Genomic DNA, 18,834 nt, shown 5'->3' on the forward strand with positions numbered 1-18,834 from the left:
GGATTTTATTGCTTATTTGTTAAATGGCTCGAAAAAGTTAATCAAGCGTGATTTTGATACGCCCCAGAGATAACGAATTATACTAGGTGGAGGGAACTTGGGGAAATGATTTTCCCCTGCATACATATGCAAGTAGCCCTGTGTATATATATTGTGTGCTTTTTGCTCGGCTATTGTTTTTATTGGTAATTTGGGAAAACAAAAAAAATTGGAAATTTCGCCGTTTGACTTTTAAGAACAGGAAAAAAACGCCAAGCTCAGACATATCGTCAACGACACCTGGCGTTTGTCGTTTTATGAATTAATAAGGACGTCAGGTCGGTTGGAAGTCCCCATTCCTTATATTCTACATCCCATAACCCCTAAAACCCCCACAACTGGAACTTCAAAACATAATGCGAGCGGGATAATACAAGCCGTCTTGTAGCTTATTAAACGTATTTTTACAGCATGCTTTACAGGAATTCTCACTTTATATGCAAACATGTGAAACACTATAAACAAAAGACCCCAATTTGCACGCACACACATACGCACTGTTGCCCTCAAAAGCACCCACTCACACACACACTCACACACACATCTGTTGTGGGGGAAAATTCGCTTTCTATTAAATTTTACAGTAAACTGAATTTACACCCGCTCAACAGCGGGGCGTAGGTGTTGCGGAAAAGCAGGAAAGGCAGCAGCACTTTTCTCATATAAACACAAAATTGCAGAAAATGGCGACACCTGCTGTTGCAAATTAGAAAAATAAGATGTTTCATAAAAATGAAATGTCAGTTTTGGGGGGAAGCTAAGGAGAAATAAAAGTGGGGAAAACAGAGGCCCAGCAGCACAGCAGGAAAATCATCAACAACAACAGGTGACAGGTTAGGGAAAGTTGGTGGGCCAAGCCAACACAAATACGACGCATTCAAATTGAACACTTGGAAAAAGTAGGAAAAATAAATATGGTAAAATGAAAAACTAAATATTTCAAAGGATTAAAAAAGATATTATTGGGGGTGCCACACAATTAACCAGGGTTTTGAAATCACTTTTATATGTAATTTTGGGTGCCTAAAAGTATGCAGTAAATTAAGGTTAGTAGTTTTTCTGAATGGTTATATTGTACTTCTGACCTTAAAATATATTGCTGCATACTTTTAGACACCTAACATTAAATTTAACAGTGATTTCAAGACACTGGTGATTTGTATGACTCTTACGATAAAAAAAGAGTATTTACTGAAGGAAGTCTTCCGTTTTAATTTTTAGTTAAAAATAATATCGTTTTTTCGGAAGTAATTGTTATTTAAATTTAGCTAGATTGAACATATTCACATAGTTGCTTATATTTTCTTATAGGAAAATCCATACCCATTTTATAATTATTTAAAGTTCTTAGGTCTTCTCTTTAGGTCTTTCTCTTTGCCTAAAAGTATGCAATAAATAGAGGATAGTAGTTTTTCTGAATGATTTCGTTGTACTTCTGAGCTTAAACTATATTGTTGCCTACTTTTAGACACCAAAAAATTAAATTTAACAGTGATTTCGAGACATTGGTGATTTGTATGACTCTTACGATAAGAAAAGAGTATTTATTGAAGGCAGTCTTTCTGTTTTTATTTTTGGTCAAAAATAATACAATTTTGTCGGGAGTAATTATTATAAAAATGTATCTTGCAAGAACATTTTCACATAAAAATTTATATTTTCTTATCGGAAAATCCATATCTATTTAAAAATCATTTGAGGTTCTTAGGTCTTCTCTTTCCTTCAGTGCAACAAATATTCAGATATGAACAGTTTCAGAAAAGCAAAGACGAGCTACTCTGAGTTGATGGGGAATATCTTCTTTTGACATATACCTTTCGTTTTTCCTTTTTGGGGATAACTCCCTTCCGAAAGGTAACACGTCTCTTATCAAACATTGTGCTCACAGCGATTGGGCACAAAAGTCATTTAAAGTTTGCCGAGCAGTTCGATGCTGCAACAGTGGATGTGGAAAATGCTCGGGAAACAGCAGCAGAAGCCGTAAACAAACACAGGGCAAGAGGAAGCAAATCTAATAAAATCAGCAGATGATGGTCATTAGACCGAAAAGTAATTTCATTTATTCGCAAACTCGATTTGTTGCTTTGTAGCACGAAGTGCGCACGAGTGCTGCTCCTGTTTCTGTTTCTGCTCCTGTTTCTGTTTCAGTTTCAGTTTGCTTTCTGTCCCGTCCGAGGACTTTGGCCGAGGTATCCTGCAGTGGCCAAGATAAAGGCCAGGGGTCAGGGGTCAGGGGAGTTTTAGGCGGCTAAGCAAGGCAAATCAAAGCAGCGAAGCGTTCAACCAGCGTCGCGCGTAAAAACCAAAAAGAAACAGCAACAAACGGGCTAAAAGAAACACAAACAATGGATGCAGCCAAAAGCAGACAATGTGAAAAATCACATGCACTGAGAAAAATATAAGTACAGATATATATCAGCCCCAAAATTGTCTTAAAACAACAAAAACTATATAACTGCTTTATTTTTGAATTTTAATATTTTTGAAAGGCTTTTGACTTTAATTGTAAATTCTAAAAAATAGAGACTAGCTCAAAAATAAACAATTTTTTAAACTTTTTTTTATTATAATGTATGTTAAGTTAAAATATATACATACTAAAATGTTTCTTATTAAATTGTATTATTTTTAAAATTTATTAGAAATATATTTGTACATTTTTGACAAATGGTTAACCCAAAGTTTTACCCATTTCTATTAAGTTTTAATTTTAAATATTGGGTAACTTCTAGTTAAGTGACTTTAAATATTATACTTAATTTAATTATAATTTATGCATTAGCGCGCTTAAAACATTTTCTAGACTTTAAAAAAACTCAAAATTGGCAGTGTTTTTATTTGTTTTTAAAAGAAGTCCTCAAAGTACCTATGACATAAACATTTTTATTTCTCTTTTTCGAAATAAAAATAACAAAAAACGATTTCTCATCCCAGGAGATATTTATAAGCCAATGTTGATAATAATTTTTCAAGACATTTATTTTTCTGGGTGCACTGGGATGGCACTAAAGGGGAGTCCAACAGCAATAAGAAAGTGTGCTGCGCTCTTATAGATTTCTTAAACAAATTCCGAAGATGCGTCGTTAAAATTTGGCCGCCACTAAAAGCACAAACGGATTAGAGAGCCCATCAAGAGCCGGGTTCGGGAGATCCTGAGATCTTGCGCGAAGTACCTTACCGTTGGGGTCATAAAACTGCTTTTTGGGGCCAGGAACACACACAGACTCACCTGTAATAATGGCGAAACAATAAAATTTGCCGGCGGAAAAGTTTTTCGCTTCGAAATTTCAATGGCAAAATCAAATGGACAAAATGTAAATGAAAATGCTTTTAAAATGAAATTTAGCGTTACCCAAGCGCTTCATTGTTGCGCAGTATGGACCGCGTTTCCTGTCTCTGTCTTTCCCCCTTTCCTGTCTCTTTCCCTCCCTTTCCAGGCAAAACGAATGGCATTTTCGGAGCGGCACCTAAACGGAAATGAAATTAAGCAGAAAATGTGCCATTTGCCAGCTGGCAGTTGTTGTTGCTTCAGTTTCAGTTTCAGCCATTACTTTCGCCCGGGCAGCAGTAATTGAAAAGTTGGTAGGAACGCAGGAGCCACTTGGAGAACAGGAGGCCCAAATGCAGAGCACTCCATGTTTGCTTTTCGGGCTACGGATTTGCCCACCGGCACAGGCTGATTTGTGGAATGCCATTAAGCCCTTAGTCGGCCAACTAAGGAGATGGTGTCAGATATCAGGAAGCGGGAGATTAGTCAACCTTTAATCTGACTTTGGGCTATATGGTAATTAACACTTCTTAGCCAGGCTAAAACTAAGTACTTCTTAAAGGTCAAACTTTAACCCGTTAAGATCATCGGATTCATCCATTTATCTTTCTTTATATACCTTTTTACCTACACATCTTAAACCTCATAGCAAACCTTAAGAAATCATTCAATATTTTTATATTTGTCTTATAATTTCTAATTTAATCAATCAAATGAAGGGATAAGAAAAAATGTTACATAAAATAAGGGAAAAAAATGTCTGGTAAGGAAAATTATTGATTTTTATAATAATACGAGTTCTTTACTACATGAAATATAACAGATCTCTTAGAGTGCGTACTCCAAAATACTTACTTATATACTAAATATACTGCATTGAATATAACAGATCTCTTAGAGTGCGTACATTAAAATACTTACTAATATACTAAATATACTGCATTATATACATATAACAGATCTCTTAGAGTGCGTACTCTTAAATACTTACTAATATACTAAATACTAATACTATTTCAAAATATAGAATTGCTTAAAGTCCCGTAAAATCTTATTATCTCATTTAAATAAATTTATAAATATTTAAAAGCACTCTCTTATTTGTTAGATATTTTTTAAAAACTAAAACAAAAAGTATACTTAAACGTTTATATGTATTTTAGTTTAAAGAGCAAATACTATCGCTTCCTAACATCTTTTCTGGTCATTCATGGATAGTTAAAGTAAATCATTTTGAAAAGTAAATCATTTTGAAAAAAACTTTATGTGATTAAACGTAACAGGTTCAGACCAGACCTCTTGTTATATATGTGTTTCACTGCTCTCCACACTTAAAACACTCCTGAAAAGTGTCTGTGTTATCTCACACTTTCAGTTATTACGAATGCCGCAAAATAGTCGACACTCAGGTTGATGTACGAGTGCAATGGCCAAAAAGATCGCTCACAGCCTGCCACGCCCACTCGGCCAGCTGGTGCCTCCGCCCCCGAAAAAGTAGCAATTCCCAGAACGATGTTCGTACATCTCCGGGCATATGGTACTTCATAATTTTGATGGTCCAACGAAAAAGTTTATTTTCCATCTCCACACACACACACACGTCCACTTTTCCTGTGGTCAGTGGAAAAACTTCGCAGCTATAAAATATGGTGAAGTGAACTTCTATTTGTCAGAGTTTTTATGCACTTGGACTAGTGCTTCCCTTTTGCTTACATTATTTGATTAGCAATATTTAATGAAATTGTCATAGTTAGACATATGTACATCTGTCCCCCGGATTGTGGCATCATAATTCCTGGGGAAACTTAGGAGGAAGTTGGATAATGAGGGAATCCCAGACAATAAGAGGAACTTTATGCTAACTTTAACAAACTCCCGGGTTTGCCATCAATTTATCGGGCTATGGAGAAGAGAACGTAATTGCATTGGCCGCATGAAAGAAAATCATTAATGACATACTGCCGCGGTGGTGGTGAAAATGAGGGGGACCCTCTTGTGGATGGCCGAGCATTTACTTTTAACAATTCACGCTTTTCCTACCGGGAGGAGAACAAAGTTAAGTCGGGTGGAAGTGCAAGTGCAAGGAAGAAATTAAGCTGAACAATATATTTTCTTCGGCAAGTGCAGCGCCTGCATCCGCCCCCTAACTTCCGGTCCTATCCTTTTTCCTTCCCAGCGCCCGCGCCCTTATTAGCAGCGCTCTTGTTTGCCTTTTCGCATTTTTTGCAAGGTCCTTTTTCGCGCTCTTGTTGTGGTTATGCTTGCTTTTGCTGTGCGCTATGCTGTGCTACACTGAGAAAAACTTTTAATAATTTTACAGATTTCTTAAACATTTTCAAAGATCTTAAAAATAAAATTTCAAACTACTCAAAAAACCAAATCGGTTTAAGATACAGAAATCTTTTAAGGATTTATTACACCGCCTAAAAGTATGCTAGGTAAAATATAAAGTGATTATCCATGTGTTTATCAAAGAGGCTTTCCAATTTGTAAAGTATCGTAGCATACTTTTTGACACCAATAAAACTGTTTTCAAGCTTTTGAAGATTACATTAAAATATTATTAAAGTGACACATTTTTTTTCATGATTTTAATAAATTACCAAAAATGATTCTAGTTGAAAAATATTGTAGCCTACTTTTGGACGCCAAAAAAATTATATTTCAAACTTCTGGAGATTTCAAAAAACACTATTGAAAGGACTATTAACTTTCTTGGATTTTCTTTCTTGATTTTGGTAACTTGCATTCAATTTTTGAGTTTCTTTACTTACATGATAGGTTAAAATATGAAATATTATTCTTTATTATATATTTAAAATTTTTTTTAGTAATGCTAGTATTGCCGAGTTTTTTCACTGCAATTTCAGCCATTGAAGCGCAGCAACAAAGCGCGAATTACCGCCATTTTGTGCACTTTGAACGCCATGTTGCCGTTTTTATCGCTCCGCTCCTTCTCATCCTTCTTCGTCCTTCTGGAGCTCACCCCCCCAGGATCCCCAGGACCTCTTGTCATTGCAGCTGCCAAGTAATTTTCGCAGCGCCAAAGAGTGCCGCGCGTCCCATTGAGGCGGGTAATTGATTTATGTATTTATACTGATTTTTTAATTAATTTATAAGCTTTGCTCTGGAGTGGCGGGAAGCCCAAAATGCTATTTAATGGCAAAGTGCGTAAATCAATTGGCGATGGATGCCTGCTGTAATAATAACCTTTTTCACTGCTTATTACAGCAACTATTTCTATAGATATAGATCGTAAATCAGCGTAAGTGCCAGTGTAAGTGGGAATATTCAATTAAATCTTGCCAAGATAAATGCATTGGGCAGAGCTAGTAATTGAATTGCCATTTTTTTTTATTTTAATATGACGTTAAGTGCAGTAGTTGCAGCTAAATTGATTGAAGATTGTAAATGGATCAAATCTAATCTATCAAATTATTAATCAATTATAAGAGGAAAGTACCTGTCATCGGCAATTGGCTTTCAATTTGAACGTTTACGAAATATTTATTTAATATGGAATGCAATTACCTATGTCTAAATAATATGATAAATTACATTTTTTAAGTTTTATTATGAAACCGCAACGATGTGGAAAAGCTTCATAAATGGTTTATAAATTTTAACACAATTTTAATTTCTTGCCTAAGCCAGTCTTAACAATATCTAATCTATCAAATCATTAATTAATTACAAGAGGAAAGTACCTTTCATCGGCAATTGGGTATCAATTTAAACGTTTACGGAATATTTTTAGAAATACAGAAATCAATTACCTATGTCTAAATAAAATGATAAATTAGATTTTTTAAGTTTTATTATGAAACCGCAACGATGTGGAAAAGCTTCATAAATGGTTTATAAATGTAAACACAATTTTAACTTCTTGCCTAAGCCAGTCCTAACAATATTTCGACCGCCAGTGTGCGGTGGGCGTGGCATAGGCCGTCCGCTCTTTATTAGCAATACAAATGCAAACAAACTGCACTAGCACACAAACACCACTCTATACGTGAGCGTGTGTGTATGTGTGTGTGAGTTCATTTCCGGTGGGGGACGATGTATTTTAATCCTGGTTGCTCCTGTTGTTGTAGTTGCAGTGGTCCTTGCTGCGTTTGCGTGCATATGAAAATTAAAATTGTTGACAATTGTCATTTTTTTCGCATCGCTGTTGTTGTCATTGTGTTGTCAGCGTTGTTACCGCGGTTGTTGTGGCCCGAACCGCCCACTGTCGTATTTTCCCCGGGCTTTTCCCAACCCCCCAGCCCAATGTTGCCGTTGCTGCCACACGCAACTAACCGCATTTTGATTGCCATGCATTCGACCGAATCGTGCTCGTTGCTAAATTGAAAGCATTTTCCGTGCCGTGAATCTCGGTTGCCAGCAGCAGGAGCAGCAGCAGCAAAAAAATACATATTCGCAGAAACCGGAGAAAGAACGGAAGTTGTCGCTGGCGTGTTGCATGCGTGGTCTGCATCCCCAGTGCCCCTGCCCCCGCCCCTGCCACTGCCACGCCCCCTCCCAGATCCTCAGCCTCCTTATCCTTATCGCCAGCAGGCTGTGCGATTTGTTTGCTTGCTCAGCGCAGCTCATCTCATCGCCGCACAGAGTGTGAAACTGCATTAAAATTGGTTATCCTGGAGGTGACAACCATCCAATCAATCGGAATATACATGTCATTTATGCATACACATAGCAAAACCCCGCAACATGATATTATACTTTCAATTATATTATTATAACCTTATTGACATAACAATATAAGGTTACCATTTAATTTTAATAAAATTAATTTACTTACTAATGGCCAGTTTCTCGAGTTCCGGTTAAAATTAATTGGCCAGATAAAGTCCAGTTAAGAAAATTAGGTTTTCTGGAGCGTCAATGAAAGAGCTAAACTATATTATTATTACCTTATTGGTATAAGTTTCAATTTAATTTACTTACTAAAGATCAGTTTCTCGACTTCCTGTTAAGATTATTTGGGCATATAAAGCCCCTGTTAAGAAAATTAGATTTATGGAGCGTCGATGAAACAGCTAAAATAAGGTATTTTAACCTTATGATATAATTTTACTTAATATTAAATTAATATTTATTTTAATTAAAGATAATTTACTTACTAAAGGCCAATTTCTCGAGTTCGAGTTAAAATTTCTTGGACAGAAAATGACAAGGACAATCAGTACTTGAGTAGCCTATTCTAAAGATTTATTTACCCTAATTATAAAAAATATTTAATATTGGATTTCTAAATACTTTGGGACTTGATAACCTTTTCTGGCATTATTTTTCCCCGTGCACATATGATGAGGCTTTGCCGTCGCCTAACTCAATTGATTTGCTAATGTTCCGGAGGTGCTAAGACCAGAATGAGGCTTAATTAAGTTTTTGTGTTGCTGCCGGCTGAGGAGATTGTGTGCATGTGTATCCTTGAGGGCCTGGCAAGCGCGCACATCTTGTATCTGTGCACTGTACAAGTATCTTTCAGATACGTAGCCAAAGCCAGCCAGTCGTGGCAGCTGTCAGACGGAAATCTCGCAAGTTCATTCAGCCACACAATAACATAATTATTCAATTACACGATGTTGCTTGTTGATTTCGCTTGGGTTTAAAAAAAAAAAGAGTAGATCCCTAAGACGTCTAAGAACGTAATCGCTCCGACCAAAATCAACAAGCGAAGGTCTAATGCAATTACAGGAATCCAGGCGGATATTTGCCGAACGGAAAGGGCAAACTCTTGGCGAAATTGTGAATGGTAGACCAACATTTGCACAGGCCATAAATTCCCAACATTCGCCAATGCCAATAAGTTGGGGCCGGGGACTAAAGTTTTACATTGGTAACCGAAAAATATGCAAAGCAGTCATAATTTTACTTTAGAACCGAAATATTTTCGAACGAAATTGTTAGCAAACAAACTTTTTTATGCATCAACTAATTTCAATCAGCTAACAAAAATGTGCTTGCTGCCCTTTTCCGGCCACCGCAGTGCGAGTGAGATGCAGAGTGAGGAAAAGCGCCGAAAACAAACGGAAAACTTTTGTCAATAATGCCGACGACGTTGTTGTGGCTTTTGTTGTTTTCGTTGTTTTCCAGACTGCTTTTCTTATTGTAGTTTCCATCGCCTCCAATGTCTTAAATCCCAACTGATTGCGCTGAGTGGCAGTGACAATTGGGGGCTCGGTGGTCGAGGGTTAAGACAACTTCTGGGGAACTGCGAATGATCCGATGCACCTGCCCCACCTTCCAAGAAATCAGTTTACCCATCAACTTCTCAGACTGAAATAAAACAAAAGTATACAGGGAATTGGCTTAGTGGGAAAGGAGTTTTATGTTTTTACAAGATTTTGTAGTAGGTAAATTTAAAATATGAAAGCGTTAAAGACTATTTTTAATTATTAAGGGCATAAAACTAAAAATCCGTTTTGAAAATAATGTAGTACCCGATGATACAATCATCAACCCATTTCCAAACTATTTTAAAAATATAATCTAAAACATTTGGTCCTTCAAGCCGGATCTCGAATAGGCTGGAGAGCATTTTATATACATAGATTAAGATATATATTAAATTTTGAATTTAAACAAATATTTTAAATTTTCATTTGTATACAGCAACATTTAATAATATAAAGAACATCATTTAAAAATTCGTAAAATGTTTTAAAATAAGATCATATAGATGCACTTCTTGTTCTTCTAGTTCTTATACTTTACTGTGCTTTGATTAATACTGTACTATACACTATACTGTACTTAATAAAACTTAATTAATATTAACCTAATGCTTATAAGTAGATGTTATTCAAACAGTCTAAGATGTTACCAAATATTTTTGAATTAACAAATTAATTTAAAATTTTTTATTTACACTTTGATATTTTCATTGTAATATTGCAAAAATATCCCAGAGATATACAGCAGGCAACTTTTGGTCTAACATTTGCATTGTCTTAAGGAGTTGTAGTAAATTAACTAGAATCAGCCCGAAGGATGAATGCAAATTAAGAACTAGGCAGCTTCTTCGCAGAATTAAACAGGTATCCTGATGACCTGCCAAAGTGTGAGCCACGGGGCTTCACCTTGGCTAATACATTAATTAACTTTGCCTCCGACCATTGTATTCGAATGCCACTTATTCGTGGGCTTATCATTGAGCCAACCGAAGGGTCGGGGCCAAAACAAATACACAAACCTCTCCCTGGCCCTAGCCCTATGAATTCTGCTTAACAATCACAACAAAAATGGGCGCGCCAAACTTTTAATGAGCTAACGCCGCTGATTCAGCGTTCTAATTAACATTTAACGAGCACTTCGTCCAACTAACACAGAAATAGGGCTCGATTTGACCACCTGACGGCATATTATTTGCAGGTGAAGCAACAGATTCATGTGATAAATTTGGGGCAATGGGGAATTTTTTCAATTTCGACATACATCCTTTCTGGCTAAATTATTTATTTTACGCCTATCTAATGATCCATATGCCTTCTACTTCATAAATATACTTAATGTTAAAGTGCAAAGATCTATATTGTACTTCTGTACTACATAAGTATTAAAAAAAAAAATAATTAAATAACCAGACTTAACCGTCAAAATAATATAGGTAACATTTTTAAAATTAAAAATTTTTATTTTCATTTGTAGTAATCTGTTTTAATCGTATTGAATATATAAAAAAAAGGGTGTTACTAAAGAAAGGTTTTATATTATTTATTGTATGTTCAATTTTCCATCTGTGATTTAACTAAAAAGGTTTACTACCTCTACCCATGTCAGATTCATACGAATTATTATTATCCCTTAATTTTTTGTTTTCAATAATAATCGTTAAAATGTCTTATAAAGTAAAAAATTTTAACTCAGCTATAATAATAATATAATTCATATTTATAAAGCATATTTTTAAATATAGTGCTATATCTTAGAGTACATTTTACAAAAATTCTACATCGTTCTAACGCCACAGATCAAGTATACGCCGGTTCTGAGAACTATAAGACTTCAACCCCCTATTATAATGGCGCCATCTAGAACATATAAACTCAAGTAATACTTAGCTTTTGTTCCGAAAAGTTCCCCAAAGCTGTGGGGGTGGAACTGGGAGAGTTGAAGAGCCGGCTAAAGCTCCCAGTTGGGGCAACTCTACGACCCCAAAACATATGGCCTGGCAGGCTGCACAAAGCTGCGCTGCTGAGAGAGAGTCGAGAGAGTTCCTGGTACTCGTAATCGTACCGCTCCGTCCTCCGCTGGCGATGTGTTTATAACGGAACTCTCAGTTCGCTCGCGCTCAGGCTCTGGGAACGTTGTGCTCTGGACCGCCGAAAGGACCAGCTCCACGCTGGGAGTACAGCCAGCCAGTTTATATATATACAACATTTGGCCTGAAGTGGCCAAAAGTGTGACAAACAGAACGGAAAGTTAGCATACTTTTGCGAGTGACGATTTGGCCAAATCGTGAGTTCAAGCCCCATCCATTCCAGTAAAATCGAAGATGTGCAAAATGTGACCCAATTGAAAACGCGAAAACGGGTCGTAGCTACATATAAAATACCTATCTATATATATATGCACATGTATGTGAATGAGCCTAAGTACATCCGTCAATACTAGGAGGTAATCCCCATGCCGATATTGTGGGCGCGGTGGAGTTGTTTAGCAAACACACATAAATTAATAATCAACACTTTTGGGGCCTGGGGCAAAAAGTATCGGTTATGCGAGGTTTCGTGTGCGTGTGTGTTTGTTTTACTTTTCTGGCAGAGCTGCAAAAAAAGTTCGAATTGCTGGAACTTCAGGCAAACAGCCCGAAAGGTTTCGCCTGCTGCTGCTCTTTTTCGAGGCACAGCTGATTTGCAAAGCCCCCATGGCGAACATGTTGGCTTGTTTGGTTTGAAGCTCAGGACCCCCCAATCTTCAGTCCCCTCCAAAAAAAAACAGAACCCGAGTTCTCTGGGCCTAGCTTTACGGGTTTACGGTTCTGAAGCACGCACCCAAAGGGCAGCGCAGCGTGCACACGTAATAATATAGCCATAATCAAAGGTAACCCGGGACAACGGAGCGTATGCGTGTTTTCAGAGGAGGTCGGTGGCCTGACCACCAGCTAGTCGCTATGACACGCGGAATGCCAAGGATTCGGGGATTGACAGAGCGAAAAGTCGACCGTTTGGGCACTTTGAGCAATTAGCCAGGTCAGGTCTTGACATTTTTGGAGAGAAAATTAGCCATACTTGTACTATTAAATACTATTAAGTATTAAATAAATACTTTCCAAATTATTAAATTAATTTGATTTGATTAAAAATAATTCCCCAAATCCAAATTCTAGACTTTTTAATATTGAAGTGAAAGTGTAAAGCATAGACTTTAAATTATTTATACTTGAATGTATGATATACTTTCAATATTATTTATAATACAACCAGTATTAAATCTTAACTTTCTTTTTTTTTGATGTACCATTAACATTGACTTTTAGTTAGAAATAAACGGGTTATACAAGTTTTAGACGTACTGAATAAAATATTGACAATATTATTTATTTTTTATGAAATACATACATCTTTGCCATTTCTTAAACAAATATTATAAGTTTTAAAATAGAAGATTTACATTCAATTATATTTTTTTTTTAAATATACCTCTTTGCTATTCCTTAGACATATACTTACTTGCAATCCATAAATAATTTTTAAATTAAAATTTCTATTTCGACTATAATATAATTAACTTTATCAAATAATCATTATCATCAGATAAACATCTAAAATTTAACTTTCCTACATATTATTTGTTGTGACATACATATATTATAATTATCGTGACGTATATGTTATTACCATTTAGCAATAACAATTAAATTATAAAAAAACAGCTAAAATATTAATTGCGTATATGTACTCGTATTATTTCTACAAGCTTAGATTTAATTTCTATGAGAACTATTGTTATTTCTGTTGACATTTTGAAAATCTATCTTAGTTTCATGAATTAAAATTCGAATCCAAACTAAACCGATTCCAATTATTTTTCCAATCAAGGACCGTAACGAAAACCACAACATTCGCAATCAAAAATCCTTTGACCATAAAGCAGTTTGCAGAAATCGAGTGAAGCGAAAGTGCTTCCCCTCGTATTCAAAATTTCTCAATCTCAGATGGCATTGCGGCTGGCACCATATGCACATATTTGGCGCCCAAATCGCCTCCCCTCCTAAAAACTCTCATCCCCCCTGACAAAACACCTATTTATGGAGCACAAGTGGTTATCCGAAATACTTATTCCCGAGGAACAGTTGCGGCCACACTTCGGCACTCGGCACCAGGAAAACCACAAACAACGTCTGCAGATGGGGGCACACTTCAATGTGTTTTCACTCATATCTCTAGTTTTCCGGTAGCATATTTATTTTTCACTTTAATGGAAAACATATGCCGACGCATGAGTTCGAGGAACAGGCACTTGGCAAAGGTATTTCTATGGCCATGGATATGGATCGCTTCGATCTGGATGAATGCTATTACATTGCGCCGCCGACTGATTGCGCTTAATTGTTTCTAATTGCATGTGTAATTTAATTAAGGCAATTGCACGGTTCACCTTGAACTATCGGCTCATCGGAGGGCCCCCGTGTGTAAACGTAATTCAATATGCGATGATTGCAAATGCAATTGCGTTGGATTTGCTTTCTACTCGGTGTCTATTACGCGGAAAAGGGCAATCGATAAAAGGCCAACGGAGCCGGCTACTCGATTTGATTGCAGTTGTTGCCACAGACCTCATTGCCATGGCCACGATTATGTTAGCGGAAAAAGAGAAAAGTTCTCAGAAATCACCTGTTTATTAGGACAACTTGATTGGCGGATCGGCTAACAAGGGTAGACGTCCCATTATTGCCACAAGTCAGGCCAACTTCAACCTTTCGCAGACCTTTTCCACTGAATTATTAATATCTGTATTTATTTTAAGTAACTTCGAGTGTTTACTTGAATCATTACGTCTTAATCCATTAAGTTTCTTGATTTGGGTCGTAATTTATTCTGATGTCCGATAATACTTTTAAGCTTTTAAGACCGACGACACCATTTCTATTTTGGGTCATAAATCATTTCAAGATCTCCGTTCTCTAAATAATTCCAGGAATTATGAAGCTCTCTGACACCATGGCCACGCCAATAGAAGAAAAACTCGATCAAAACCTGAAGGTAACCCAAAAATACACCATATATGATATGATATGATATGATAGTCTTGCTTACATTCTCAGGTGCGAACTGGTATGGTCCATGTGAGCGATGGCAAGAGCAGACCAGAACCCCTGCGACTTAATCTTACAATGGAGTTGCTTTCGCTGCAGAAGTTGGAAGTTGTTACGCCCAGTAGTTGTCATCCCAATGGACCGCCAATGGAATCGAAGGTAAGGCTTAAGGATTTAAGAACTCTTTAGATCTTAATCAAAATTTCCTTTCAGGAACGTATGGTTCAAATTACGCGTCAAAAGCAGGGCGGCCTAGGACTGAGCATAAAGGGTGGAGCCGAGCACAAACTACCCATCTTGATATCGCGTATCTATAAGGATCAAGCGGCGGATATTACGGGCCAGCTTTTTGTGGGCGATGCCATCATCAAGGTTAATGGGGAATATATTACAGCGTGTCCTCATGACGATGCCGTCAATATATTAAGAAACGCCGGAGATATAGTTGTACTCACAGTGAAGCATTATCGCGCGGCCACGCCTTTTCTTCAGAAACAATGTGAGTATGGGTGTTACTTCCAGGTTTACTAATAATATATTAACCCTCTTCAATATCTTAGTAACCAAGGACACGCCGGATTCTGACAACGATGCCACATGTGCCGAACTGAAGGCAGACGAGGGCTACAAGTCCTCCGTCAATAGTGGAACCATAAGTCGTAGCTGTAGTCGCCCCATGTCAATTTGCTCGGAGCCCGAAAAACGATGGACCGATGTGGTGGCAGGTGAGATTCGAAATTCTTGATACAGAACATAGTTATAATTAATTTACAATTTATCGAAGAATTATCGAATTACGATTAAAAGGCCGTAGATTTTAAGGACCCTCGCAGTGGGAGCTACTACAAGTTTTAGTTTAGTTTACTATGCTAACTGTACACCCTGTATAAAAATAATTAACGTTAAAAAATTAAAAAAATATTTTTAGAAAGGTATTTGAAGTTTGAAAACTATATTCCCAATAAATCTGAAAACCTATATTGCCCAACTTTAAGGTCCTTCAAATTCAGAACCCTTTGTGGACAGCTTTCAATACTTTAAAAAAATAGTTAATATAAAATATTCTTTAAAATAAGTATATAGGAAGACTTTTCTTGACTTTTAATGATTGTGTTTAACCAATATCATTTTTTACAGTACCCCTAATGATGGCCTATGTGACAAGATATATTTATGGCACCGACAAACTGCGCCAAAACGCCTTTGAAGTACGTGGTCTCAATGGCATCACCACTGGTGTTATACACTGCGATGAACTGGCCATACTTAGTCAATGGCTAAAATTGATCACAGACAATGTGGTGGGCCTTACACACTTACAAGTAAGATGAAAGTTAGACAAATACCCATTTCCTCAATACATAATATGTATTTTCTTCCAATCAGATGAAGCTATATAATAGAAATTTTGCTGTGGGCGAGCGCATTGAGTACATGGGTTGGGTAAACGAGGGAGTGATTAACAACAATATATCCTGGCAGAGTTACAAGCCCAGATTTCTACTGCTCAAGGGAACCGAAGTAATGCTTTTTGAGACGCCACCAGTAAGTTATAAAGTTGTATGATTATAAAAAATATATAATAAATATATCTTTTATTTATGAATCCCCAAAATTAGTTAAATGTGGCTGGCATCAGCAAGGCTTTGGTGGTCTACAAGGTCTATCAGACCATGTTCCGCATCGTCAAGGAATCCGAGACTGTGGATAGTCGTCAGCATTGTTTCCTGCTGCAAAGTTCGGGACATGAGCCCCGTTACTTGAGCGTGGAAACCCGTCAAGAGCTTTTAAGGATCGAAAACAGCTGGAATGCGGCCATTGTGACCAGTGTCATAAAGTTGAGCGTAAGTCTTACGAGTTTTTTATACCTTATGGAACTAAAAATTTATATTTTTCTCAGCGTAAGACCTTTGCCGTCTCGCATCATGGAAAAAGTGGTGGACTCACTCTAGACTGGCAAGCTGGATTTTCCCTAACTGAAGGAGCCGATTCCGCTACGGTTTGGCAGTATAAATTCTCCCAGCTGAGGGGCTCGAGTGATGATGGCAAATCCAAGCTAAAGTTGCATTTTCAGGATCACGAAAGTCGAGCAATCGAAACCAAGGTAGATTTATGATTTTCAGTTAAGTCTATAAGATAACAGCTAGATCTATAGGGCTTAGTTTTAATTTTTTTTGCTCAGGTGATATTTATTCTAAAACTCAAGAATAATGATTATTTTTGAGGAATATTATAAAAATCACAAATTTTAAAATCATGATGCAAATGGGTAGGCAATCCAAAGAGAATCACTATGGTATTTTCCTTTTCCGCGTGTGTCGATCCTAAGTGAATGATTTTTTGATTCAAAAAACAGATAAATAATCATTATTTACAGTCCCTGGTTTTAAATATTTGTATTTTACCTTAAAATAATAATTCTAATAATAATGCCATACATTTTTCTATTGACTTTCCTTTAGGAACTGGAATGTCAAGTCCTACAAAGCCTGCTCTTCTGCATGCACGCGTTTCTCACGGCCAAAGTGGCCTCAGTGGACCCAGCATTTTTGAGCTCTATCCAGCAGACCTAAATCAAAATACTGACAAGGACTCACGGATTCACATTTAAATGGTATATGGAATATTCGTAAAGTGCATAGCAAATAATTCGAATATGAATGTTGGACTAGGTATCTCATACATGATTGTCTGCTTGTACTTATTATAAACAAGTACGCGTATATATGTATGTATGTTGATCTGAATGATTGTAATTGGATACTGATATGGATATATATTTATGGCGCTGATAAAACTGAAAGTGAAATCTCTTGGTGCATTACAGTAAATTTTAAGCATACATAAGGAAATTACTTTAGGCATTTTTCCTATTACGTAGACTTGGTACTTAAAAAAATTGACAACAAATTTATATCGTTTATAATCGATTGTTTCCCAATGTAGCCTTTATAGTTGAATTACTTACCTTACTTACGGAACGATGAAACCACATAGGTCTGCCGATATACTGAATGTCAGAAACAGAAACTTGTCGCTTTTGCTACGAACCGAAAGGCTTCGAATGAGGGGCCTCAAAGGCTTTATTCCGTGCTGTATCCTCTAGAAATATTTCTCCGAAAGTTGAACGAAAATTTAATCGAAATATGAAGTATGTTTTGTGTGCGCTCTCAATGAAAATTTAATTTTCGAAACAAAAGAAAACGAATGCTTTAAGGTCGGATTAACTGTTATTTTTTACTGAAATAATAGCTGATGATGTCATATTAGATATATACCTTATAAAAATATATATATAACATCCACCGAACAAATCTCAATGCACAGACGTAATATGAACTAGATTTTATAACTGTTATACATCTAATCAGAGCCAGTTAAGTGATTCCATCAGACACTCACTTAGGTCATTTGTCAATTCAGAAAGTGTCTTTCAGTGGCAAGATCGATTTGTTGCTTATGCATATTGCATTGTATTGATTTTAGGCATTATTGCACAACATACGTACATCTACATATTTACGAATTAGTTAGCGAATCATCGACGAGCACAAAGGATCATATATGTAAACACACAAATATCAAGTTGGCGCATTCGCAAGACCCCCCAAACCCCTAACAGAATATTATAAAAAAACAAAAAAAATATATATGTATAACCCGCATACCAAAGCAGAAAAACCAGAATCAAAAATATTTACTGTACATATGCTTAGCTCTATTGGGTTAGTATCCGCTCTATAGCACCAGAAATGAAGTATATACCATAACCGCAGACATAATACTTGCATACAGTTCACAAGGCAAACCAAACTAGATGTGCACCCTAATCGCAACCTTAACCCAAACCCGACCAACATACGTAATCTGCATACACCGCAACATGTTATACGAGTATCAATTACCAGGGAGTTAGACCTCCCCCATCCGAACTAACCATACATAACATATATATTTTTAATGCAAAGCTTACATAGTGCTGTATGAAGTGCGCGACATACAAATATATATGCCATATGTACCCCAAAGCTAAGAATACTACTCAAAAGCTGCGATTCCGTAAGAGAGTTCAATATTTATCTGGAACTGCGCTACTTGATAAAATTCATCGATATGAAAAGCATTTGTGTTGGTTTGGTTACGGTCCACTCCTTACTTTTATACGTTACTAATTGAAATTATTGTACAAGAAAAAACGAATTCAAATTGGAATAAAACCCCAAATATCTAATCAAGAAACAAAGGATGTATTTTATTTCCTTTA

The 18,834-nt window shown here is 36.5% G+C and overlaps 1 protein-coding gene across 4 annotated transcripts; it reads left to right on the top strand.

The window, feature by feature from the left end:
• Positions 1–11,606: 11,606 nt before the first annotated feature.
• On the top strand, positions 11,607–18,809 carry LOC119551472 (gamma-1-syntrophin). Of its 4 annotated transcripts, none has more exons than XM_037860827.1 (10): positions 11,607–11,770; positions 14,453–14,517; positions 14,580–14,729; positions 14,784–15,069; positions 15,131–15,295; positions 15,708–15,892; positions 15,957–16,115; positions 16,190–16,414; positions 16,471–16,674; positions 17,033–18,809. In XM_037860827.1, the coding sequence occupies exons 2-10, from the start codon at positions 14,458–14,460 to the stop codon at positions 17,141–17,143; spliced, it is 1,545 nt and encodes a 514-aa protein (XP_037716755.1). In that variant the 5' UTR covers positions 11,607–11,770; positions 14,453–14,457; the 3' UTR covers positions 17,144–18,809. The 4 variants fall into 4 exon arrangements, with proteins under 4 accessions (XP_037716755.1, XP_037716756.1, XP_037716759.1 ...); XM_037860828.1 differs by lacking the exon at positions 11,607–11,770 and adding an exon at positions 11,822–11,929; XM_037860831.1 differs by lacking the exon at positions 11,607–11,770 and adding an exon at positions 12,486–12,504.
• The last annotated feature ends 25 nt before the right edge of the window (positions 18,810–18,834 follow it).

The sequence above is a fragment of the Drosophila subpulchrella genome, chromosome 2R (genome assembly GCF_014743375.2).
Source record: "Drosophila subpulchrella strain 33 F10 #4 breed RU33 chromosome 2R, RU_Dsub_v1.1 Primary Assembly, whole genome shotgun sequence".
Classification (NCBI taxonomy): Eukaryota; Metazoa; Arthropoda; class Insecta; order Diptera; family Drosophilidae; genus Drosophila; species Drosophila subpulchrella.